At 47.2% G+C, this 25512-nt stretch overlaps 2 protein-coding genes across 2 annotated transcripts in view; both read left to right on the top strand.

The window, feature by feature from the left end:
• gab2 (GRB2-associated binding protein 2) overlaps positions 1–8830 on the top strand; it is a 43801-nt gene extending 34971 nt beyond the window's left edge. Inside the window, exons 4-10 of the mRNA XM_084466823.1 lie at positions 1737–2356; positions 3244–3341; positions 4192–4474; positions 5315–5405; positions 5998–6100; positions 6461–6583; positions 7061–8830. Of these exons, the coding sequence (XP_084322949.1) occupies positions 1737–2356; positions 3244–3341; positions 4192–4474; positions 5315–5405; positions 5998–6100; positions 6461–6583; positions 7061–7204 (1462 nt within the window). The 3' untranslated portion in view covers positions 7205–8830. The remainder of the gene's footprint in view (positions 1–1736; positions 2357–3243; positions 3342–4191; positions 4475–5314; positions 5406–5997; positions 6101–6460; positions 6584–7060) is intronic.
• A 4978-nt stretch (positions 8831–13808) lies between these two features.
• Positions 13809–25512, top strand: part of maml2 (mastermind like transcriptional coactivator 2) — a 29160-nt gene continuing 17456 nt past the window's right edge. The window contains exon 1 of the mRNA XM_084466711.1: positions 13809–14973. Within this exon, the coding sequence (XP_084322837.1) occupies positions 14548–14973 (426 nt within the window). The 5' untranslated portion in view covers positions 13809–14547. The remainder of the gene's footprint in view (positions 14974–25512) is intronic.

Here is a 25512-nt window from a genome sequence, read left to right as displayed (position 1 = left end):
CACTGCGTTATGGGTAAATGTCTCCCTGAGACACCGTAATGACGGCAAACAGGGATGATGTACGTGAGTTATTGATTCATTTTTATGGTTTGTGAGGAGACGTCAGAGCTGACGCCACAACCTCTCTCTGTGACATGGAACACTAACACTAACTGCCGTCACGCGACGTAGAGCTAGTTGATGTATATCGAACTGAATGTCATTAGCCTTTGTTGCGTGGATGTGGTGTCGTGACTTGTGTTTGTAATGCCTCTCTGAGGACATCCAGTCTTCACCGTGGCTAACCATTGCAGGCGTCTGCTATGCTAACTGTCTTCTAATGTCTAAGCCGCTTGGTTGTCGATGTACTTGGCACTCAAGGTCAAGGTCCCGTCAGGAAGAAGCTGAATAACTTGGTCATTTCCCAGCCTAGCTCAGACTAGCCCAGGCCAACTCGAGCTAGGCAAGGCCATCTCAGGCTGTCCCAGGCTAACTCAGGCTAACCTAGGCTAACTTAGGCTATGCCAGGATGTGAGACTGTGGGAAAGGATAATAATATTATAACCCTTCCAACTTAGTGGGCCTCTATCCTTCAGCGTGGTTATGTGAAAATCGTTCATTATAATAATATTATGACATGGTTCCAGTGATATAATGGTGTGGCAGTTGGGCATTGGGTTCAACCAAAAAAGGATAACTATGGTAGTTCTACAGTGAACTCTAGTGGCCACTTTGTGAGTTACATTCAATATACCAAAACATGCATTTAGGTTTGTTTTGTTTTATCCAAAGTGACGTACACAAGAGTGGTTGCAAAGCATCAAAGCACACAATCGATATTGGCACAACTACAAATGTAAGTGCTCCACAATCAGGTTTACTAAAAGGGATCAGATATGAAGATGTATAGGAAGCTATGGAGTTTGGTATTTTTGTTTATATATTTTTTATATTAAGTGCTAGAGTCTGCAATCGGTAAAAACCACAACAGAAGAACAAAAATGTACAATGTGCATACAGATATAACAATGAAGCAACAGTGGACATAATATTAGAGGGTTGTAGAGGCTGTTGTCCAAAGGCTTGTTGAAGAGACACTGGCAGGGACATCGGTAGCAGATGCGAGCTGCTCTGTCTGAGAAGAAACTGGTAGACTTAGCGGAAAGATATCTTAAAGACTGGTGTATTCTGTTAGTGGGTGTATGTGTGTGATTGTGAGTGGGTGGGTGGCAAGATGGTGTAGTGGTTTGAGGTGGTTGACTGCCAGCTAAAAATACTGGGTTTGACTCCCACCCTCAAAAACCAACCAGTTGGCATCCATGAGCAAGATACCCTAAACTCTTCCTGCTCCTTAATGGCCTATATCTGAATTCACTGTAAGTCAATTTGATACATTGTGACACCTTTTCTTTGGCTTGTATTCCCCCAGGATCCCTTCATCGACACCAAACCAAAAATGTTTTCCTTTTGAACTAATACTATCATAATTTAGCATTGTTATCATTAATATTGTAGTGGCCTAAGTGTTTAAAATGGATTAAGAGAGGCCTACATCTATTTTTGGTCTTAACTTTATCGATCAGCAGCAATCATTAATTCATACTTAATGTAATGTTGTGTATGTGATGTTAGCTTTCTTTGGGAATTGCTGTGCTAAACAACATCATTCATTGTGTGTGTGTGTGTGTCTGTGTGTGTGTGTGTGTGTGTGTGTGTGCGTGTGTATTTCCGTGTGTGTGTGTGTGCGTGCGCTCTAGGAGCGCCAGCTTCTCCCAGTCCACGCGCAGCAGCCTGTTCATGGGCAGCGACTCGGCGGTGCAGAAGCTGTCCCACGGCCTGTCCCACTGTCTGAACGGCACCGGGGCCCACCTGCAGGGCTTCTACAGCCTGCCCAAGCCGGGCAAGCACCACCTGGCCGCGCACCACCACCACGACCCCTCGGCCGCGGAGGCCTGCTACGTGCTGCCGCGCAGCTACGGCTCGGACGCCACCGCCCTGGACCTGGAGCACGACGAGGACGACGAGGAGGAGGTGTACACCTTCAAGACGCCCTGCAACGCCCTGGCCGCCGCCGCCGGGGCGCCGGCGCACGGCGAGCGGCCGTCGGACAACTACGACCTGCCCACCACGCCGGGCTCCTTCTACCAGATCCCACGCGCCTTCGACAAGAACCACAACTCGCTGACGCCGTCCAGCTCCGAGTCGTCGTGCGTGGCCCCGCCGCCGCGGCCCCCCAAGCCCAGCCAGGGGTCCGACAGCCAGTGGGGGAGCCCGCAGTCGGCGGGCAGCCAGAACGGCGAGGCGCCGGCCAACGGCGTGTCGGTGATACCGCGGCGGAACACGCTGCCCGCCGTGGAGAACATCAGGCTGCACCGAGGTACGTGGAGACGGGGATAACACCAGGGGTAATGGTGTAGACACCAGGGGTAATGGTGTAGATACCAGGGGTAATGGTGTAGATACCAGGGGTAATGGCGTAGATACCAGTGGTAATGGTGTAGCTACCAGGGGTAATGGTGTAGATACCAGGGATAATGGTGTAAATACCATGGATAATGGTGTAGATACCATGAATAATGGTGTAGATACCATGGGATAATGGTATTTATAAAACGGGTGGCTTAAATCAAGCGATCTGATTGGTTCCCAACTGTTGTATATTGAGCGTATACACACAGCTATGACGCCCGTTCAGTTTACGGAGTTCAGTATCACTCTGCGCCTAACTTGAACTGTTGTTTATTTATATATAAAAGCAATAGCATAGTTCACTGAAGCCTAAAAAACATGTTGATTGATGGAGAGGGTGGAAATGTTGTAAAGCAATAGGCACACGGTGAGTGAACTCGACAGTAGGCTAAATTGCCGGCGAACCAAGCTACCGTCTTTAGCCTAGCCTTCTCTCTGAAGGACGCTACAGTGTGTTGCACAGCAACCGCCGTACACTTTGCCGGCAGCCAGGAGGGACTACTTTTTTGTATTCGTTAAAAAAAATGCTTTTCCAACTTTCTAGCTTTTTCAAAATTGAGGGTGTCTATGACTTTCATTTTGCCATACTTACGTAACCGTTTATAAAAGCAATAGATCACTTCAGTCAGTGGTATACGTTCATTATACCACAGTTAAGGGGGCGCGTCGGGACGGCGACCCCCTGTCACAGCCTGTCGTGATCTATTGCTTAAATATACCACGGATGATGGTATATATACACCATAGTCCATTGTATATATACCATAGATAATGGTGTATTTACTCCCTCCTCAGGCTCCTCCTTTGAAACCAACAACCACCAACGCCCCGTCTATTTCAACAACTCGGGCCAATCGGTGGAGTCGGTCAACGATGGCTACAGCTCCTACCTGGTGAGTCACCTCCTCCTGTGTTCTGAGCCAGTTCACCTGAGGAGCTCTCAGGTGAACTAGTCCCAGGTCGTTAAGCTACAGTCAAGGGCTCAGGCTCGTTAAACCCAAGCATCCAATCAAGGATGGAACCCCGAAACACCACAGTGCAGGTTTACTATCTACTCTTTAGTCATGCAGCTGATGTTTTCATCAGCCGAAGCGTCTTACAGTGGGTTTAGGAATACACCACTGAGGAGCAGGTAGGGCTTAGGACATCTCGCTAAAGGATGCCTACAGGTTGAACTGTATCGTAGGGCTGAACGATTAATCAAATTCAAACCGACATCGATGTAATGGAACGCGATTAGCAAATTATTATTTATTTATTTATTTTTTGTTACTGTTACTGACTGGAGATCAGTAAGATTCGTATTTATTTTTCTTTTACAATTCAATAGTAAAATAAAGATGTTATAATATCAATCCATGCATCAATTCATCTCAACACATAGGCCTGGCCTAAAGGAAAGAGCAGTTTACACGTTGACTGCTTCCCATGTTGGTCATACTATAGAACGATTGATTGTTTCTTTAGTGAATAATACAGATCATAAGGAACTTTAAAAAGAAAAATCGCATGCTAAAACGCGATATTGATCAAAATAATCGCAATTCGATTATTTCCCCAAATCGTTGAGCCCTAGTGCATCGGGGCTCGACCCCAGGGCCTCTCAGTCGGCTCATCGCGACCGGCCCCTCCACCCCTCGTCCTCCTCACAGAGTGAGCGCTTATTTCACTGCTTCCTCTCCCCCCCCACCCCCCCCCACGCTCCACCACCACCACCACCACCACCGCCGCCGCCGCCACCAGAGGACCCGGGCGCCGCTGACCCGCTCGGACAGCGGCAACTCGGACGACAACTACGTGCCGATGAATCCGGGCTCGTCGCCGCTGAGCGCCGCCGTGCAGGCCGACAGCCCCAAGAACATCTACATCCCCATGAGCCCCGGCCCGCACCACTTTGACTTCCCGGGCTTCTCGGCCACGCTGCCGGCGCGCAAGGGCAGCACCACCTCGCTGTGCCACCGGCCCGGCCGCCTCAGTGACGTCACGCCGCCGCCCGTCAACCGCAACCTCAAGCCCAACCGCAAGTGTGAGTGTTGGTCCCGGCAGCCCCACTGTGTCCACAGGCTCCGTCGAGTTCTCGCTGGTGTTTTAAACGTGGCGTGCATTATGACCCGCCGCAGGCGCGAGTGTGATTAGCCGTTACAAGACGGTTTTTTTTGAAAATCGCCCCCTCCCCCCCCCTCATCCACCTAGATATGTGCTCGATAGATCAGCCTACCAGCCTACCCCAGTGGACTGTAGCAAACGTAGCTCGTCTGTACGTCATGCGTCTAGGTGAACACGGCCACTCGGGATGTCAGACAACGGCTTGTAGCAGCTAATCACACTCACACCCGGTGGTATAATATGTCACCTTTTAAGATTATTTTCTGGTGTTTTGGCTTGCTTGCCTGCTTGTGCTTGTGTTGTTATGGTGTGTTTTTTTTCCCTTTTTTTTCTCTCTAATGTGTTGTGTTGACGTTTTTTCGGCACGCTGACGCGCCGCGTATTGACGTGTTTGTAGCGTGTTACGTCGGCGCGTCCTTAGCGCGTTGTATTGACGTGTTTGTAGCGCGTTGTGTCAACATGGCCCGATTTTGTATCGACATGACCTGGATGTGATGTTTTGACACGGCGACATGTAGGTTGTGTGGAAGCCCTGGTGTTGTGTTTTCACGCGTTCGTCACATTTTATTGACATGTTGATGCCTTGTTGGGTAGAAGCGTTTATGTTGTGTCAACATGTTTACGGGCAAGGTTTAATTGACATGTGTATTGGGTGTTGTGTGGAAACGTTCATGTTGTGTCGCCATGGTTGAAGATGTTTAATTGTGTTGAAATGCTCTTGGCCTGTTGTGTTAACGTGCTGCCCCCTTGCCCCCCACAGCGAAGCCCACCCCTCTGGATCTGAGGACCAATGGGATCATCGATGAGCTGCCCTTCAAGAGCCCTGTCACCATGTCCTGGACTAGACCTATGTGAGACACACACACACACACACACACACACACACACACACACACACACACACACACACACACTCTCTCTTTCTCTCTCTCTCTTTCTCTCTCTCTCTCTCTCTCTCTCTCTCTCTCTCTCTCTCTCTCTCTCTCTCTCTCTCTCTCTCTCTCTCTCTCTCTCTCTCACACACTTTTTTCTCCAGACACTCTCACTATCTCCACCACCAGTGGGTCAGATTGCAGCCCCAGGGGAAGGAGGTAGGAGGCAGATGGTAGGGGAAAGTGGGTAGGAGGAGGACGGAAGGGGGGATGAAGGGATGGGGGTAGGAGGTACCAGTACCAGACAGTAGGGTACCATGAAGGGGACGGGGGTAGGAGGTAGCAGTACCAGACAGTAGGGTACCATGAAGACTAGAATAGTAGTAGGGTACTGAAGCTAGACGGTAGGGTGTAGGAGGGAGGGGGAAGGGTGTAGAAGGTAGGGTGTAGGATACAGAATGAAGGGGGTAGGAGCTAGTGGGTGAGAGGGAGGAGGGAGGAGGTAGGATGTAGGTGGTTATAGGGGTTTCTCAGCATCCTCTCTGACTTTGACGCCTCCTCTCTCTGACAGGCCTGCGGTGAACTCCATGTCCTCCCAGCACTGCCGGCCCGTCTCCACCCAGAGCATCACCAGCACCGACTCCGCCGACAGTGAGGAGAACTACGTTGCCATGGTGAGAACACACAGGGGAGGTCACCCGGTTCACAGCCTCAGCACCACTTACTGGAAGGGCGGGTAGGGGTTATTATGGGATGGTTCTGATGTGGGTTGAATTTCCTACTAATGGTTGCAATGTTTGTGTTTTTTTTTTTTCATTTTGTAATTGTTTTTGTAATTTTTCTCTTTTTTTCTTCTGCTTCCTAGTTTTCCTCTTCTTCTCTATTTGCATCCCGTTTGTTCTTTTAATAATGTAATTGTTTTAGGGGCTGGAAGTGTTTCTTAATACGTGTTTGTTAGAGTTATTATTAGCATTGTTACTCTCATTGTTTTCTTGACTGATTGTGTGTGTGTGTGTGTGTTCTGTCATCAACAGCAGAACCCAGCGTCCACGTCCCCGGCGGTCAGCGGCACCAGTAGCCCCGCCCCCAGGAAGTGTGGGAACGTGGACTACCTGGCGCTGGACTTCCAGCCCGGCTCCCCCAGCCCCTGCAGGAAGGTGTGTATGAGTATATGTATGTGTGTGTGTGTGTGTGTGTGTGTGCAGGCTTATGTGTGTCTGTGCATTATATCAAATATTTTACAAATCTGCCTTCTCATCCCATGATCCTTTTTTTTTTACTTTGTTACTCTATTTCATTTTAATTTGATTACTATTAAATCTCTCAAGTCTTTTAAGCTATCATCTTCTCTAAATCATACATTGTACCCTAAGAAGTGGAAGTTTTATTTTTTGGACGTATCCTTTGTGCATCAAGTTCTGGTGATTCGGAAGATGCTGATGATGGTGGTGACAATGATGGTGGTGACGACCATGTCCATGATGTTGATGTTGATGACAATAACGACCACAATAATTCATTTAAACACGATTAGCTGTTTCTACGAAATGGGCCGTCCCTCTGTCCCGCCTCCACTCACATCCCCGCTCGTCTCTTCTCTTTTTCCCCGCTACCCCCCCCCCCCCCCTCGCCAGCCGTCCACGTCTTCGGTGACCTCAGACGAGAAGGTGGACTACGTCCAGGTGGACAAGGAGAAGACCCAGGCCCTCCAGAACACCATGCAGGAGTGGACCGACGTGCGTCAGTCCACCGAGCCCGCCAAGGGGGTCAAGTCCTGACCCTGAGCGGGGGTAAACAATCACCAAACACACAGCAAACACATAAAACAACAAACTAAACCCCAAACACGTTCCGACCGGATCCCCAGTTAGCCCTCCTCGCCTCGCGGTGCCAGAGGAATGGAAGGAACCCATTTTTATTTGAAGCGGGAAGTGGACGCCCCGGACATAAGCGGACTTAAAAGCCATAACGTTTTCGTACGTCTCCAGACGGAGAACACGAGGATGGAAGCCGATTCACCCCTGACCTTTCACCCTAAACCTAAACCTCCCGCGAGCACCAAAGCGCTTCTTCAAGACTGTTCTGAGGACCTGCTATGGATCTGACTGATATTGCGTATGGAAAAAAGATATTTCCCCTGCGTGTTGAACTTGAAACTGCTTGTCATGAACCTGGATGCCTATGACTGATGCGCTCCTTACTGACCTGCGGTGGAATCACTCCTGAAACGCCTCCGCCTTCTCTGCCTCGCTGCTGGTTACGTCCCTGCGTGTTACCTGCGTGTTACCTGCGTGTTACAAGCGTCTGCTAAGACCGCCCAAGTGCCACTACCAGGTCAATACAGGCCCTGATCTGCTTAAAACGAAATCCAAACCGGCGTGTTTGAACAGAGTGAAAATGGCCGGTTTGGGAATATCTTGTTTCACCGCGATTCGCCTCATTAAATTAATTGGTTGCCGTGGAATTTGACTGCATTTGGACGGCAGTTGGACAGCCTATACGAATACGCCAATTTAGAATTAGCTGGAAGTATGTCAGGGACTTAATAACCCAATAACTACGGTCACTTACTAGTTTGGGGTGGGGGAGGGTCTTCCTGCAGACTGCATGGGGGTTGACGGTTGGAAACCCCCCCGAGGGCGCCTTGAGCAAGACATGTTACACCTCAACTCACCACGCCGAAGCTGATCCACACCTCAAATGGCGGCCATTTTACAGTGCGTATGTTTCTGTGTATGCAGCTGCCTGTGTGACTGTTTGAGAGTCCTTGCTGTCCGTGGGAGGGGGGATGGTGGGGGGAACTAGCATTTATAAAAGTAGTGCGCCAGTGTGTGCACGCAGCGCATTTAACCAGAACTGCAACAGGGCACAATTTATCTCACTCTCTCTGCCTCTCTACTTTTCTCGTTCCATCCCTTCCTCACTCTCTCTCTCTGCCTCTCTCTCTCTCTCTATCTCTCAGCATCTCTCTCAGCCTCTCTCGCTCTCTGTGTCGCTGTGTCTATGCCCCTCTCTCTCTCTCTGTCTCTCACTGTGTCCCTGCCTCACTCTGTCGCTGGCTGCTGTTTTTTGCTGAGTGCGGCGGGAACCACTGAAGAGATTATTTTTCTCTGCAGGCAATGGCTTCTGCCTGGCGGTGCATGTCTTGCAGAGGGAAACACCCAGGGTCACACCACTGTTGCGACGAATCAGAGCTGCACGCAACCACAACATGCACTCATAGGTGCACGTCTTATTTTATAATGAACCGTGCCGCCATTTTAAAATGACACTTAACACAATTAACCAATTCATTGATGAAGTTGCCATTTTAGTTTCTAAAATTGTCTGTCCCCATTTCGTTCCAGATTCATTTCAGCATCTAGAGTAAAAACAATGGATAACGAAATGTCCTTTTGTATTTACAAAAGAAACAGGACAATGATTTAAAAGCCATACCTCTATGCCTCTATCAATATGAATTATAAAGTATACCTTCCAGCCCTACTTTAAATTACAGAAAGTGCTCGAAGGATTGAAGCAACAATCACAGACTCCAGGTGGTTGCAGGGTTAACACATCTATGCAGGTCTTATAACAGTTACATTCAATGCAAAAAACGTCTGAAAACACCCAGCGAGAAGAGAAATAGTGTTGAATCTTTTTTAAAGTTTGACCTCAGAAGGATCAGAGTTTGTTTCAGTTTAAACCGCCCCATTTTCAAGGTCTAGAGTTGACTTGTTCCTTCGACAGCCTCTGTAGCAGGTAGAGTTTTAACAATGTTTAACAATGTGCTAGGTGTAACTACATGTAGAGAACACTGGACTGACATCAGAGAGAGTAGTCGAACGAGACGTTTGGCTGGAACTTGAAGGCCACTAGTATGGTCTCGCTTCGGGATTCCACGGTTTCACATGGAGACGAAACATCACAGAACGAGAATCATTTTTTCTCACCTTCCGTGTTATATGGTCATCCTTCTCGTTTAAATATGCCAAAAAGAAAAACAAGTATCACTTATTTGAACTTCCAAATAGAATCAATGGAACTTCCTCTCCAGCTAGAAAAACAAAAAAACATTTCAAACCGATAACAATATCACTAATGGTCTAACACGCGGCAGGCCAACGCGTGTGGTCACCTTGGCATGTTTGAATCACTCCAAGGTGTTGCTAGTAACCTTAATTTAGTTTCACTTGCAATATATATATTACAGGTGTAAAATATACACTCTCAATGACATTTCACAGTGTTTTAAAATCAAGTCAACGGCTATTTTGAGACCTCTAACCAACGATGTAAAACCAAGATTTTTGGCAAGAGAGGGGTCGTTATTTTCCGACCCTGCGTTTGACAGTAAACGTGCGTGAAACAAAGTAATGACTGAGAGCGAGAGAGATGTACAACAAAAAAAAAGCACGAGGTGTCTTCGTCTTGTATTTTTTTACTCTGTGTAATGGTCGTTAAAGTGCTAATTAATGCAAAGAAAGTGTGCGCAGGATGGAATGTGTATACAACTAAAGTCAGCTTTGACAGTCCACTGATTTGACAGTGCTATCCAGGGTCTGCTGTACACACTACAGTGACCCCATGTGGAATGAATAGGTTCTAATACATGCAGCACTTAAGTAAGAGCGGGTCAGTAATATATTACAAAATGAAGTATGTTCAGTTTTGCTGTATCGTTTAAAACTATTGCCTTTTTCCTTAACAGCCACATACAAAAAGGACTTGCCAATGATTAGAAATTGAAAAACCACTAGGGAACAAAGGATTTATTTCTCCTCTTGACTGCTTAATGTTCTGAAATTGCCTTATGTCTTTATTCTGCTTTGATACAATATATATATACTCATTTGTTTCTCCTTGTTTTCTTTTTTTAAAGGAATCGGTCATATTGTCATTTCGGGTCCAAAATAAATCCAGTATTTCATTGTGGGCAGGAACCACTTTTAACAAAGCCATCCCTGTGTGGTCGTCATGGCGACGCACACACCAGACTTGCATTAAGATTGCATTAAGATTTACGATCTTGGTGTTTTTCTACCATTTTTACTGCTTTTTGTATTCTTTTTATCGTTATTTTTACTAATAAGCGTACAACAGTGTTTTTTGATATCGACAAGGGTCAAGCTAAATTAAACAAAAAGCTTTGTTTTTATTTTATTTGTTTGAAAAAATATACTGCGTTTGAATTTTTCTGAAGCATCCTTTCCTGAGGGGGAGGGGTGGGCTGAACGTTGAACTGCTCTGGCAAACTGACAATAACCGAACTCAAGAAAATAGCAAAGAAAATCGGAATCCGTCTCCCTGTGACTTTCTCTCTCTCTCGTTGATGTCAAGAAAAAGCAAACCAAGGAAATGACAACAAGGGGACGTGTAATTTATTAGCTAGAGAGCTGTAGACTATGTGTGGTGTCGTAGATTGTGCTCGTGTTGTGTTTCAAAATGGCGGCCAACTGTCCCGCCAGTCCTGCTGTATAGGCGTACTCGTACAGATCTCTTGTTTTCAAACCACTGTTGTCGCTCCATACTGTGAGGCCTCTGTAGTTTGCTTGTGTGTTAATTTATTAATTTATTGGGTTTATTAGCAGTTGATAAGTGTATAAAACGGAAGGATTAAAAAAAAAAAAAACGAGGACATTTTCTCTCCCTACTAACATTGATGTTTGATGATGATGATGTGGATTTTGTGAAGCAATATGACGAGGGAGATGGGTGTACCGGTAACGTGGTCGGCTACAGTATGTCTGGGATACACACGGGACGGCACCTCTTTGTTATATTCCTGTATTAATGGTAGACTTCAACTGTGGACATAAATAAATCAATATGTGCATCCTGTTTTGTGTTGAAGCTTTACTCTAGGACAGTATGCAAGGTAGAAATACTTGTCTTTGTTTACAGGCACTGATGAGTGAAGCCTAATCCAGCCTTAGTCTATAGTGGCTATGGATAGGTAGGGTTTGATCCCCAGTGTTTGCAGCCTATACTTTAGGCATCCTAGAGCAAGATGTACCCCCTACCTGCTCCATAATGACATGCATCTGAATAAGTCCTAAGATCAAGTCATTTTTTATCAAATCAATTGTTTTTTTGATAATGATTCTAATAATGATGATGATGATGATGATATTATAACCACAGATATGCCCAGTGGTGCAATGTACTGATGGGTCAGAGCATGATAAAACATGGAGCTAGAACTAGTTGTATTAGAGGTGCAGGAAGACTTGGATGGACAATGCGAAGCGGAACACCTGCAATGAAACGGGCCCCACCTCCGTTTACGCAGGTGCCCGCAACTGACTGCCTGGCGCCCCCTGCTGCACAAGATGCATATATGTAAACACTGTTCAGCTCCTGTTTTTGTTAATGTAGGGAAATAGGAAAGTTCGTTTTTGTTTTGCAATTCCCGTTGGCCTACCTCATGAATTCTCTACAGTCGCGCCAGGCTAGAAACCTGTTTATATTGGATATGGTGTCATATTCCTGTATAGCAACATTATTAATCGATATGCATGCTGCTGTGTTTTCTGCATCCCTGCGGGGTCTCTGCAGAATTAGGTTACATCCTATTCCCGGATATTGTCTCACTGAGATATCTTCCATTATTCCCATGTTTTGCAGAGCTTTAGGAACCTCGGAAAATGCCCATTGATCATGGCATGAAGACATACATCTTTTGTAGTTCATTACAAGCAAGACATCCTCGATGTTATTAAAAAATACAGCATATTATTCTTCATAAGGCATTTTTTTTTTAATAACAATGGAGGCATACAAACTTAAGACGTGCACTCGCATTTCAAAATGAGTTGGTCTATGGTCAATTATTTTAATTAATCAAATACATTTTTATTCAGAGTAACATTTAAATCTTTATTTTAACTTGTAGGATTAAGGTCATCGTTAATAGTTGTTCCGGTTTGCTCGTGCATGACGCCATTGCCCCAGGTAGCGTGTCGTCCGTCCCTCACAGTCTTGGCGGGAATCGGGATGGAGTTGAACTTTGAGATGAAGGAGCCAAAGCCGCGAGCGCGGAGGAGAACGGGCACCGCATCACGACCAGCGGCGAGGAAGAGGTGAGTGATGGGATGTTTCCGGGTTTAACGCTTACCTCCCTTACAACCTGAACCTTGCCAGGCAGGCAAATGGCCTCGGATTTGGGGGTGGCCAAGAATAACAACGCCCCCTACTGAACGGTGCGCAGGATAAACAGGCCTATGTCACAAAATGACTCTAAGTCATAAATAAACAGACACTACAATATATAGCAATGTAAAGCATCGGGTATAAAAACAACGCATTTCGGTTATATATTGTTTGAACTGTCGTATTTTGTCAGGCACCCACCTATTCTGTCAAGGATTAATAAAGGGGTTATGTATACAGGGAAGTCATACTTAACATTTTCCAATTTGAACGGGCCTGATGTAGGCTATATTATTCTGGGATGTTTTGTGTTAGGAGTGGAGAGGTGGAACAAAAGATGCTGAGAGCATTGCCCCGGTAGACTTATGAAAATGTTCGACTCCCACTTCCATTGTGTCCTTGTGCAAGAAGCCACACGCGCACGCACGCACGCACACACACACACACACACACACACACACACACACACACACACACACACACACACACACACACACACACACACACACACACACACACACACACACACACAAGCCCTGTTGAGGGAAATCACTGAACCCCATGTCCCATTTAATACAATAGGAAGCGTGTATCCATGAAGGAGAGACCAAAATGAAGCCAGGGCCCAGGTCCATAGCAGACCTTTCATTTATCATGGAGACTCATCGCTGCATGCTATGAATAGCCGAACATAACAGCTGACAGAGGGGCTTCTTTCAATAGACCTCGTTGGGCAAGTGGACTTTGCAATTTAAACAAGTGTATTTAATTTACAGATTAAATACCACCCCCTATTTAATAGAGACATTTAAAGAAAATATCCCCGCAACCCCTTTCCGAAAAAATAATTAGATATAGTCAGACAGACAACAGAATGTCAGACAGACAGTTAGCAAGACAGACAGCATCAGACGTGCGGGCAGACCGAACAGAATATCATCAGATCTTGATGTTGTGCACGGAAGTTGTTTAACCTACATAGGCAATGACTCTGTTTCTAAAACGAGAGTAGTGTAATGCTGCGTGACAAACACATGGGAATCCATTTTCTGATCCCTGTATCCACTCCTCCAGCCTTGAGGGCTAGTTTAATTCCCACCCAGACCACCAGGGGGCGCGTTTGGACGCCGCGATCCATACTCGCTGTCGTCTCACGTCGTGTGGAAGAGGAATGTTCATACAATGAGAGTCTTGTAGTTCCTCTCGGTGCTCGGCTACTGCCTCGGTGCACCGTACGGACAAGCGGTTGTCAGCGGAATACTGAAGCAGAGGAACAGGAACGGCCGAGGTCGCTTTGTGCGTTTATCCCTGCGTTTAGGGTGCGCGTTTTTTTATCTTCTGAATTTCAACGAGACCGTCTGCGATCCGGACAGAAAGAAAGAAATAAAGAAAGAAAGAAAGAGAGAGAGGGGGAAAGGGTTAGAGAGAGAGAGATAGAGCGAGAAGAGAGAGAGTGAAATAATGACTCATTTCCCCAAAAATGTCTCGAGTGCCAAAGTTAGGTGGATGGATCTCCGAGGATCTCGTGTAATGGGAACGCGTCGCCTACTTTGTAGATTATAGATGTTGCTCGGGTGTTTTGTGGTGTTTACGCGGTGTTTCGAGGATCTGCTACTGAGCCATGTGTCAAAGATGTAAGCCGTTGTAAAGACAAGTTGGCCGTGATGTGGTTTTAAATGAACAAACCGAGCCACACTGGATGGGATTGATCCTATGACCGACCCGCTCGAGTAGTATTTGACTCAATAGGTGGAATCATCCAGGCGTTGTGTTTTAACATAGAAAGAGACGTCATCGCGATCCTATTCTGCATTTATTTTAGTAAGTCCGTGACGATCGCGCTGTGTTCCGTTATGCGTGTCGGGAATTTTCATGTATTCTTTCATAGCCGAGTGTAATTATTTTCCATGACCGTATTGTTTCTGCTGGTCATCCGCTCCGAGGACTAAGTCCATAAACTTCTGGAGACAAGGGGGGAGAGTAGGCTATGGGAGAGGCGACACCCGCTCATCCCAACACCGGGGGGTTCGTACCGATGTTAGGAGGTGTGGGCATGGGTTCGATGCCCGGCGGGGTGAACGGGGGGCCGATGATCGCCGCCTCGCGGGGTTCCTCCGTCCCGCAGTTGCACAGCGCGATCGTGGAACGTCTGCGCGCGCGCATCGAGCTGTGTCGCCGGCACCACGCGACGTGCGAGAGCCGCTACCAGCGGGGCGAGGCCGAGCGCTCGGACCGCGGGCACGAGAGCACGCTCCACCTCCTCAACATAGTGCACCAGCAGGGCACGGGCACCCGTAAGGCCAAGGGCGGCCGGGGCTCAAACCAGCAACCCTCCACCGATTACAGTAGAACCAACGGGGAACAGAAGAACCAAAACTCTGAGGGCGACAACAAGCTCTCGACACGGATAGCTGTAAGTTTGTTTTCCTGTTTGTAAGTTATTTCTGTGGTTGGTGATGGTGATGATGGTGATGGAGATGATGATGATGATGATGATGATGATGGTGATGGAGATGATGACGGCTGACGGCTGGGGTCCTGACTATCATGACGCAATGGTGTAAGTGATGAATGGCCTGTTAGTCAGCTAGAGTCCCTCGGAAATAAAGGTATGGTGCTGTAGTACGGAGGCAAATGTTCATCATTTCTGTTGCTTACTGGACCTGAAGTGAAGATTGTTTGCAGAGCTTTTTCCAGAGAGAAAGAAAGAAAGAAAGAGAGACAGACAGACAGCGAGAGAGAGAGAGAGAGAGAGCCGTTCCGGGTCACGAGGGTCGGTTGGAGTTGGTTTCTCTGATTTGTTGTTTTGGAGAACGTTGCCAACGCCGTCTCCTCCGGGGCTGCTGGGGTCTGCTGGCTGACGGCGGTGGTTCATGAGAGAGAGATCGCTGGTTGGCAGGATTCGAGCGAATGAAAGAGAGAGAGAGAGAGTTCCCAAGGGAGTGGTGGCTGTCATCAAAGGAGACGTTCTCACACTGTCGCCACACCGTAAATCACGCTGCACTGCAAGATCTAGAAGCAGATACACACACATACACATACACATACGTATACGTATACATATACATATACACATGCACATACACATACACACACACACACACACACACACACACACACACACACACACACACACACACACACACACACACACACACACAGCACCCTTTTCCACTGTGCATTCTGGTACCGAGGCCCCTAAAGATGAATTACTGCAGTAATGCTGCAGTTCTGTAGCTGGGGAGGACAGGGGAAAAAGTTGTATGCCAATAATGTTTCTGTTGTTACATGTGTCATGAGCTAGTTCAGGTCATCCGTTATATTGGGGTTATTCTCAGATGTACAGACCTATTGCTATCTTTGTCAATATCCATATTGTGTCCTTATTAGTTAAAATAAAAACATCAGTAGACATCCATATACAGTTTTGTGTTCTGATAAGATAGTGCCCTTCCCATTGTGTACTTATTTTAAATGTCAAACACATGTTTCTTAAGACTCAGATGCTGTCTGTCTGACTCACAGTATTGATTATATTGCATCACAGTAGGAAGATAGGAATATATAAACAACTTGTGTAGTAATTGTTACACAACGCAGAGGTCAAGACCTTTCCAGATTATGTTGTATTTTTAGAAGGAACTCGCAAGAAGTCTTTCCATTTTTTTCGACTTTTCTCACGTTGATAAATAGGTAAACAGCGGCATCCATATGCAAAGAAAACCTATGTTCTTCTAAGTCTTGACGTTTTTTTATTTCCAGTTAATTTTCCATCATAAACTCCCCCTTCGCCCCCACAGCTATCCTGCAAGCGTTGGTAGTTTGCCACTGACAAAATGCCGCCCATTTCTCTCTCTGGCGATCAACAGAAACGTCTCTGGCCTCCAACTGTGGTCGGTTAATAACTGTACAGAGACTTGGGGTTCTCCGCGGACTGATAGTGCTCACTTCCTGTTCAGTATCAGTTGGAGACAGTCCGAGAAATATTTCTAGTCTTTTTTTTTTTTTGTTATTCTTTGGACGCCAGGGAGTTGGCCGGGCAGATTCCAAGGCAGTCCGATATTTCTCAGCCTCCTCTGTCTTATAGTCTTTCCTCTCGGCTCTTATAGGAGAAAAAGTAAACATTTGAATGTGATTCCCGTTTTCCTTAAAATGACATCCAGGGGAACTAATGAGGGGTGTTGGTGTGTGTCGTCTTGACTAAAGACGAGTCGTTGTCCCTGGTTCTATGGTATACGTTTGAGTAAGGTATAAAGGGAATAAAACTGCCCTTCAGAAAATGTCTCAATCTGAGGTGTACGTTTGACTTCTCCTTATGTTAGGTTTCACTGCCGCCACTGCAGCACGTACCACTTGCACTGTGCTAAATGGTTAGCCACCGCAGCGCTACAAGAGCAGTGATTGTGTGTTTGTGTGTGTGTGTGTGAGTGTGTGTATGTGTGTGCGTGTAGCAACAGAGGAACATGCTCCATTTAAAAGTGATGAGTGCAGCATAATGGAGAGAAGGAAGCAGAGGCTGTGTGTGTGTGTGTGTGTGTGTGTGTGTGTGTGTGTGTGTGTGTGTGTGTGTGTGTGCGCGCATTTGTGTGAGCGCATTTTTGTGAGTGGATGTGTGTAGTGGGTGTCTATGTGTATGTCTCTTTGTGTGTGACTGTCTTTGCATGTGCGCGTGTATGTGTTTGTGTATGTTTTCTGTGTTTACATTCACCCTGAGGTTAATACTGTATATGTTTCATTGCTCATAATGTTGGGTTGGAGCCAAATAACTGAATGTACTGTTTTAGAAATCCACCCTCCCATCCACCCAGCCCCACTCCCCATCACCGACTCAGACCTCTAGGCTCTCTTTCCTTCTGCTGTTGGCTAACCGACCCCTAGATCTCAGCTAAAAACAGCTAACTACAACAGATAACAAACAACCCTCCAACCAGTTCCGCTCAGCGTTAGCTTAATCCCTCGCTGGTGTTACGGGGGGGGCGTATTACTGACTCAGGAACATATTATTTTGCACATAATGTCACTCACTCCTTTTATACCCCTGGGTACATTTGTGATGGGACAATAAACTGGAATAAGAATCGGATGTTTCTGTTGGTTGTTGAGATGCCAGGCCGAGGTCAACGACTCACTTCGTTACGGCAGCCTGGTTTGGTAGAGAGCTGTGCTTTCAACGTGGATTGAAGGTGACCAGCGGATGTGGTTTCCAGAAGGCATCCTAGAAACATTGAGAGCATAGCACTGAGCACTCGCTTGGACAAAGAGCCAGAACGTTTTGCACATAGTATTTACTATGCGGCCCCTCTGTAATCTGCTGCCTTCTACCTGTTTGGGCGAGCGCGTTGTGTACAACAAAAACAGTTCCGCTAGTAAAACGCTTCAAGAGCAGCAGCATTAGCGAAAGGGTTGTTGAACACACGCATAATCTCCTCCCGATAATGGGTTCCACCAGCGACACCTCGCTTGTGGAACTATAATCAGAACACACGAGCGCGAAGGGGAACAAACACTTGGCAGGACGATGGCGGTGGTGATGGCGGCGGCGGCGGCCTTGCGGCTCGACGCACGCCGTGTGCCGCCGTGGCCAATTATTCTCGCTCTTCACAAACCACTCGCTCAGCAGCTTGTCGGTGGATGCTTCCCCACGCTCTGGCGATCTCTGCGGGGGGTTTGGGGTGGCCGGGCGGGGGGGGGGGGGGCGCAGGGGGGGGGGGGGGGGGGGGGATGCCTGGTGTGGAAACGTTTGAAACCTCCGGTGGATACCGCCCGCTTCCTGGCAGTGTTTGCTCCGTGTCAAACATGCACGCCTTGAAAAGTGCAAGCAGCGCGCAGAGCCGAGTGGTTCCTGGTGATTAAGTATCCTCTGTGTGTGTGTGTACGTGTGTGTGTGTATGTGTATGCATGCCTGTGCGTGTATGTGTGTGTGTGTGTGTGTGTGTGTGTGTGTGCGTGTACGGCGGGAGGATTTAGCTATTTCCTAATCTCGCGGCGACGGTGACACGCCAGGGGAGCCAAGGCCGTGGCCGCTGCGGTGCAGCAGCAGCAGCAGCAGCCAGGATTAATGTTCACGTGCGAGCGTCGTCCCTTGTGCGCGGGAACAACCACCACAGACCTCTCCGTGGCGGAAGGAACCTCCCGCTCTCCCCGCCCCCCCCACCGTTTAGTATTCCTAGAGTGTAAACAACTTTCCACGTCCTATTGACCTGTATCTACACGCCATGTGTGCGCCGGAGATAAAACCAGGATACGGCTCAACCCTAGACCTGAACCTCGAGGTCCTCCGCTCAGAACAGTAGGAGCTGAAAAATGGGGAATGTCGATGCTCGATGATGGATGTGGGTGTGAGAGAGCCTTCACCAGCCCAGCCCCCCCCCCCCCCCCCCCCCCCCCCCACCACCCACCCTAGTGCCCCGCTACGCTACAATACACACACTACACGATTACTCCAGGTTTATGGGGACCACCCATAGTGGGGACAGTCTACCTCCCCCTCCCCCCCCCCCCCCCCATCATTACTGCGACACCGGCATGAAAAAAAAGGCAAGGTTTTTCTCTTTTAGCTATGGCTGGCTTTTGGGTTTTTTGGCTGTGTGCCAGTCTCCTGGTACTACCCCCAATTTTAAGTGCACTCAAATTCATCCAAACAGAAAAAAAAAGTCCACGGCGGCTGGGTTTGGAGGTTTTTATTGACGACATGGTTCCAGTGCTGCCGCTGCGGGGGATTAAATGTGCTGCATTGTGCGTCTGGAGGTGGCGGGCATCTCCACGTCCCTGGGAACGACACGGAGACGTCTGTGTGGTTAAAGCCCTGCTAATCTCCTCGCTGTATTTGGGATAAGTGCTCGTTTGGAGATATGGGTTTAAATACCACCGCAGGCCAAAGTATAGGCGGACATCTTAATCCAATTGTATTGTACCCCCCAAAGAAGAATGAAGCCCTTTTGAAGGGTGTTCCAACCCCCCCCGAATGCCAAATTTTGACAATGTTTTCATAAAACGGAATCCCCAATATATGGTTTTGCAGGGATGCATTAGCCATATTTTTCTGTGATTTGTTAGAACGGGTGGTTTTATTTAGTTTGACATCCATCATGTCTTCTTCGTGAGTGAATGTGCTTGTTCTTGGTTCGCCACTAACCGATCTGGTTTAGGAAACGCAGTGCTGTTCCTAGAAGATAAAAGATGTATAAGTCTGTTCAGTAAAGGTCTAATACTGTTAATCTCCAACCACATGTCTGGGGACGAACACAACAATGGAAAAATTCAAGTAAAGGCACATCCATTTCACATATTTAGGAGACGACAGTTGCTGTTTTTTTCCGGGAATGTGTGCGTCTCTGGTTCGCCGTTTAACTGGCTTTCGTCAGAGGAGTTACAAGAAGGGTCGTATGTTCTGGACATTCCCCAGCCATAGCCAGCGGGCACTTAGCCTAATAAATTGTTAGCGTTGCTGCTAACAGCTAATCACAATGTGTATCCTAAGAAGAAAATGGCAGGTTAAGATCCCACATACATACACTGTGCTGAAAACAGCTGTGCGTCTGTGAGATAGAACTATGAGATAGAATCAGATAGAGTAGAGTATAGAGTATATAGTATAGAGTATCGATCAATTCTGAAACGTGTATTGCTTTTAACAGTACAGACTTAACAGGAGTGTGTGTAAATAATGTAAACGCAAGTCATGTAATTACATTTAAATTTATTTTTAGTAAATACTTCCAGGGCCCTGATTCTATTGCCTATTCTTTGCCTGTGCTCTCCTGACCAGACCAAAGGATGCGTGGATGAATATCCCTATTCACGGGAGATACCGGTTTCACAAAGACGGCGTTGTATGCGGGTGCTACAGGAGGAACTTGGCTCTCCTAAAGGAGTGCGTGGCAATTCGTCGGGTCCCTGGGGACAGGAGCTGAGCTATACAGGCTCACAGAGACTCTGTTATTTTAGTGTTTCACCCCCACACCAAGCTCTTAAAAGTACTTTGGTGGAGAAAGGCACAGTTCAGGGATGACTGGCTTTTCTCAGGCGAGCCTTCATTCGAACCGCCTCTGGTTCCGCCATGACAATAAGCCAGGATATTAAATGTATTAAATCATGTGTTAGCCATGCGGACCGCAAACCTCTCTTTAACTTTCACTGATGTTTGAAATGCTTCTTTTGAGGGATTGACTTCATTTAGTCTTTTCGCCAGTCTTAAGATTAGTGAGATGGTCAGAATAAATATGTTTTTATTTCAATGGATCATGGTGAAAGTGGAATGTGTGTCAAAAAAATCTGTTTACAAACATAAGATGGTAGCTAAACCCCTGTGTTTCTGTTTAGTGTATTGAAATAAGATTGTGTTGTACTTGTTTACTGCGTGTTTATTGCTATAACCACCGGCCCCTGTCGGTCTGACAGAATGGCTGTAGTTTACTGTGGGTTTCTTTACAAGGTCACGCTGCCTTCAATTGTTACCGCAACAAAAGGCTGAAGTAAAGCAGTCTTTTGTCATAGTGCTTGATTACAAAGCACAGACAACACACTCTTCAATCTGTTGAGGGGCCCTGATACCTGCGATGCACTCCGATAATCCTAATTAAACAGACAAAAGAACATCTAGTTGATGATGAATCCTGTAGCTATTATGCACTCGTCCCAGTCGTTTGAGAAACCCTGGTTGTGCAGCACTAAAAATATTAGCCGTCGCTCCGATATGGATCGTTAGCGTTGGCTGTACTCCGCCTCACCTGTAAGTTGCTTCGGTTAAAAGCGTCTGCATTTACAAAATGTAAAAATACATTTGGATGCCGGAAGAAACCTGGAAACATTTGAACAGGGTGAAGCTGTGGGCTGTGTGTAATAGTGTCCTGATAAACCCTTGAATGACTGATAAGCAGCGCTCTGTGGTTAGCTGTGTCGAAGTGAGGACGAGTGATCTGGGGCGGCGGGGTTGTCTGGTGAGACCTGCTTTCACCTTCTCTTTAGCAAAATACAAAGCTGTGCTCTTTTTCTGAACAAAATGTTGTAGGTTTTTTTTTTGCGAAGGAGAAAACCCCCCCCCCCCCCCCAAAATATGAATTAAGTAGGACAGAAACTTGGCAACCTTCAGCTCAGTTCATTCGTAGTTACGCAGACTCGCATATCGCACACACACACACGCACACGCATGCATGCATAAGTGCACCCCAAAACACCCACACACACACACATACATGCAAACTGTCGATGTGTGTGTAATCGGAGGTCCTCATGGATCATCTGCTGTATTAGAACCCCCACCCTCAGTTGTTCATTCACTCATCTCACGCACATGCACACACACACACACACACACACTCTCAAACATACACACGCACACACACACACACACGCACACACACACACACACACGGTTAGATCTGCTTTTACATATAGTGCACGTGCATGAACACAAGCAACACAAGACATGCACGCAGATTCACATGCAAATGCACACACACGTATACACCCCTCTAATACCATACATATGAGGCAACTCTGCTCTGCCCGGCACATGCCTCATGTTTAATTCAGCAGTCAATGGGAGGGCTGGATCTTCCTTTGAAGATCTCTGCTAGTCTAGTCTCATCGCACTGTTACTGAGCCAACATGCTCCAAGGCGCAGGTCTTTCTTCCAGCAGCGCTTGGTCCAGCCCTGTTACTCTGCCCAGCCATGGGGAGCTTCCCCTGGGCCTAAACACTGTCTACTAGACACTCTTTCCCCCCCACCCCCCCCCCCCCCCATCCCCTGACTGCTGTCCTTGACTCCCACTCTGGGGGTGAGGAAGACGCACCTATTCCCTCTTTCACGGTAACAGTGTTTACTGCAGCGTTCTAACCAGCCTTGTTCTTACCAGCCACATTCTAACGAGCCTCACGTTAACGAGGTTGGATGACCGCAATCATCAACGTGTAGCTGCAAGGAGCCCCATGGTTGTGTTTATGTTTGCATCCATTGCACCTCTGACTAACGGCTCTGACGGTTCGTTGCAGCTTTGACTAACCCTTTGTGTTCAGCGGGATGCGGTTTTGCTGTGACCGAATATCAAAGTGAAGTTCGAGAGATAAAAAAACTGCTTGGTCGGCATGATCTGTCAAACGATCTGATTTCTAAAGTCAGTGTGTGGGATTTTTCTCTTTCTTTCTTTCTCGGTTTGAATCGTCTTCCTCGTTCGATGACTCAGAAGGAAACCAAATAGACCTCTCTGTTTCTGTGATGGCCGGATGCTTGTTTAGATTGATTTTCAAAAGAGAGATTAATTATGGGTTTGGGTTTGCTTCTTTTTTTTTTTTACTACCGTAATGTAGTCAGTATTTGATCTTTAAATGTGTGGATTCGGTTTTGTTTAAATATAATTCTTGCTGCTTGATTTAGTTGTTGCTGATAGGCAGACGGATAGATTAAATGTATGTATTTAATGTTATGTATTACTTCAGCTCAGCTCACCATTCTCTATAGCTGCATTCCAGAAGTATAACAACCTAGTAATTCAACACTGTATTGTCATACCATAATACGACTTGAGAGTATTGCTTCTGTGCTTTTGTTTTATTCCAAATCGTCGGTCAAGCCTTGTTCACTCAACACATGGTAGTCGTGTATATTGCTCTGTTATGAGTTGTAATCCAACCTAGTTTTGTAATACAACCCTTGTGTTATGTGTTGTGTTATAGTCAGAGCATTGTGTGCTATTGTGTTTTATTCAAGTGAAATACACAAATCATTATGAACTCAACACAGTAATAACAAAGTATATTCTCAGTTGATGGTTGTTTTGTAATACAGTAATGCAATACAGCCTTGTTATATGTGAATTTATATCTGTGCCGTTATGCCGTATCAAACCAGTGATGTTGAACTCCACACGGTAGGATTGTGGGTTTCTGTGTATCCTGCTTACGAGTGTGAGCTTGGCGGTGTGTGGGGCCGTGACCTCTGGTTGACCCCAGGGTCTAGCGGTGCATTGTGCCTTGACACACAGGGGCCTGCAGAAGGTTCATGCCTGGAGCTGCTCCTCTGGCTTCTCCCTCCTGTTGTGAGAGTAGTGCTCCTCTTTCTCCACCTCCTCCTGTTAGAGAGAGACTTCTCCTCATGTTCCTAGAGCACTGCGCCTCCTTCTCCTCCTCTTCCTCCGGTTCAGAGAGCGCTGCGCCTCCTTCCCTCCTTCTGGATCAGGTTTTTCCTGCTTGACGTCAGTAGAGGCTGCATGGATGAGGGGGTGAATGGGGGATGGGGGTGAAAGGGGGTTTGTGTTCGGAGGGTGTGTTTGCGAGTGAGTGTGTGTGTCAGTTTGTCTGTGTGTGTGTATGTGTGAGTGTGAGTGTCTTATTTCTGTGAGAGGGTGTGCATGTGTGGGTTGTGCATTAATATGTGTTTGTGACATATGAGGGTGTGTGTGTGTGTGTGTGTGTGTGTGTGTGTGTGTGTGTGTGTGAAGTATTTGTGTGTGTGAGTATGCGTTGTGTATGTTGTTTTTGTGTGCATGCATGTCTGAGATTTCTGTGTGTGTGTGTGTGTGTGTTTGTGCATGCGTGGGTGTGTGCTCTTGTCCTTCTGTATCTTTCCACCAGTGTTTTGCTGGCCGGTGCTGAAACCCGATCTCTGTGGGAACTGGCGTGATGTGCAGGTGTGTGCGTCTCGCAGCAGCGGTGGGTGGATCCAGCAGATAAACTGCTGCAGCACAAACTACCACACAAACAACACTTCTGTTCTCCTGACTGGGCCTTCAATGGAGAGACCTTGGTAGAAAGACACTCTCTCTCTCTCTCTCTCTCTCTCTCTCTCTCGCTCTGTCTCTCTCTCGCTCTCTCTCTCGCTCTCTGTCTGGTCTCAGTGTCACACACACAGACAGTCTTATGGAGGAACACGTTAACAAATATGGTTTAAGACTGGAACGCTTCACCACAGAACACTATGTGCTGCTTTGTGGATATAACTTTCAAATAAATGGGAATGAGATGAACTGCATGAATCACATTGACAAGCTTCTGAAGAAACTCTTCCCGGGCTCTAAGCGGTCTAGTGTAGAATGACATCACATGTCAAGCGATGGAGGAGAGACAGGGAGGGAGGAGAGATGAGACGGAGAGGAAGGAAAGAAGAGGGTATCAGACATTAACATCATTAACATTGCTACAAACCACGGTAGGCGTGGTAAGTACCTGACCGACGACAGCAAACTATTGTGAAATCGGTGGCCTCGAATTCAACCCACTCTCAAATGCGGCTCACTGCTGCCTTGCTCTCCGGTTTGGGTCAACACAACGAGCACTACAAGGCAATTCCCCTCTCTTGCTTTCTTCCCCTGGGCCTAGGCACTGACAGCTAGACCCCCCACCCCCCCCCATCCTCCGACCCCACCCCCCCCCCATCGGCTGCCGGCCTTGACTCTCATTCTTGGGGTGCAGGGGGACAACACAACTTGCTCTGCAATTCAATCTCTCTCTCTCTCTCTCGCCCTCTCTCTTATGTCCTCCCCCCTCCTCCCTCCCCTCCCCTCGCGCCTCGCCGGTTAGGTTATCCCAGCCAAATAGGTCCTGGATTGCCAATGTGCGCACCATGCTCGTAGATATCCTTTAGCAACATGCCCCAACCCCTTCTTGCTCCTTAATGACTTTTACCTGTATTCACTGTCGGTTGCTTTTGGATGAAACCATCGACCAACTAACACGTTAGTACGTGTTTATAGCAAGGTCCTCGTCGCCATGCCGGCGACCAAACACAGTTTCAGCTCCACGTCTAAAAGCAAAGTGCAGTTTTTGTGAGTTTTTGTGAAGTCCCACAAGCAGTCACCTCCCTCTGCCTTGCTCCAGGGCAGGGCAGGACGGCTGTTCTGCCGGGGTTTTGAAGACAGAAAAGACCCTTATCCCGGGGGTCTCCCATAGGTCTCCCAGGGGTCGCTGCCCGGTGCAGGAAATGAGAAAGTGGTCTCCTTGTGTCACTGCCACCCTT

Source organism: Micromesistius poutassou (genome assembly GCF_964030765.1).
Source record: "Micromesistius poutassou genome assembly, chromosome: 4".
Lineage (NCBI taxonomy): Eukaryota > Metazoa > Chordata > Actinopteri > Gadiformes > Gadidae > Micromesistius > Micromesistius poutassou.
Note: the sequence above shows the minus strand (reverse complement) of the source record. Positions and strands in the feature narration are given on the sequence as shown.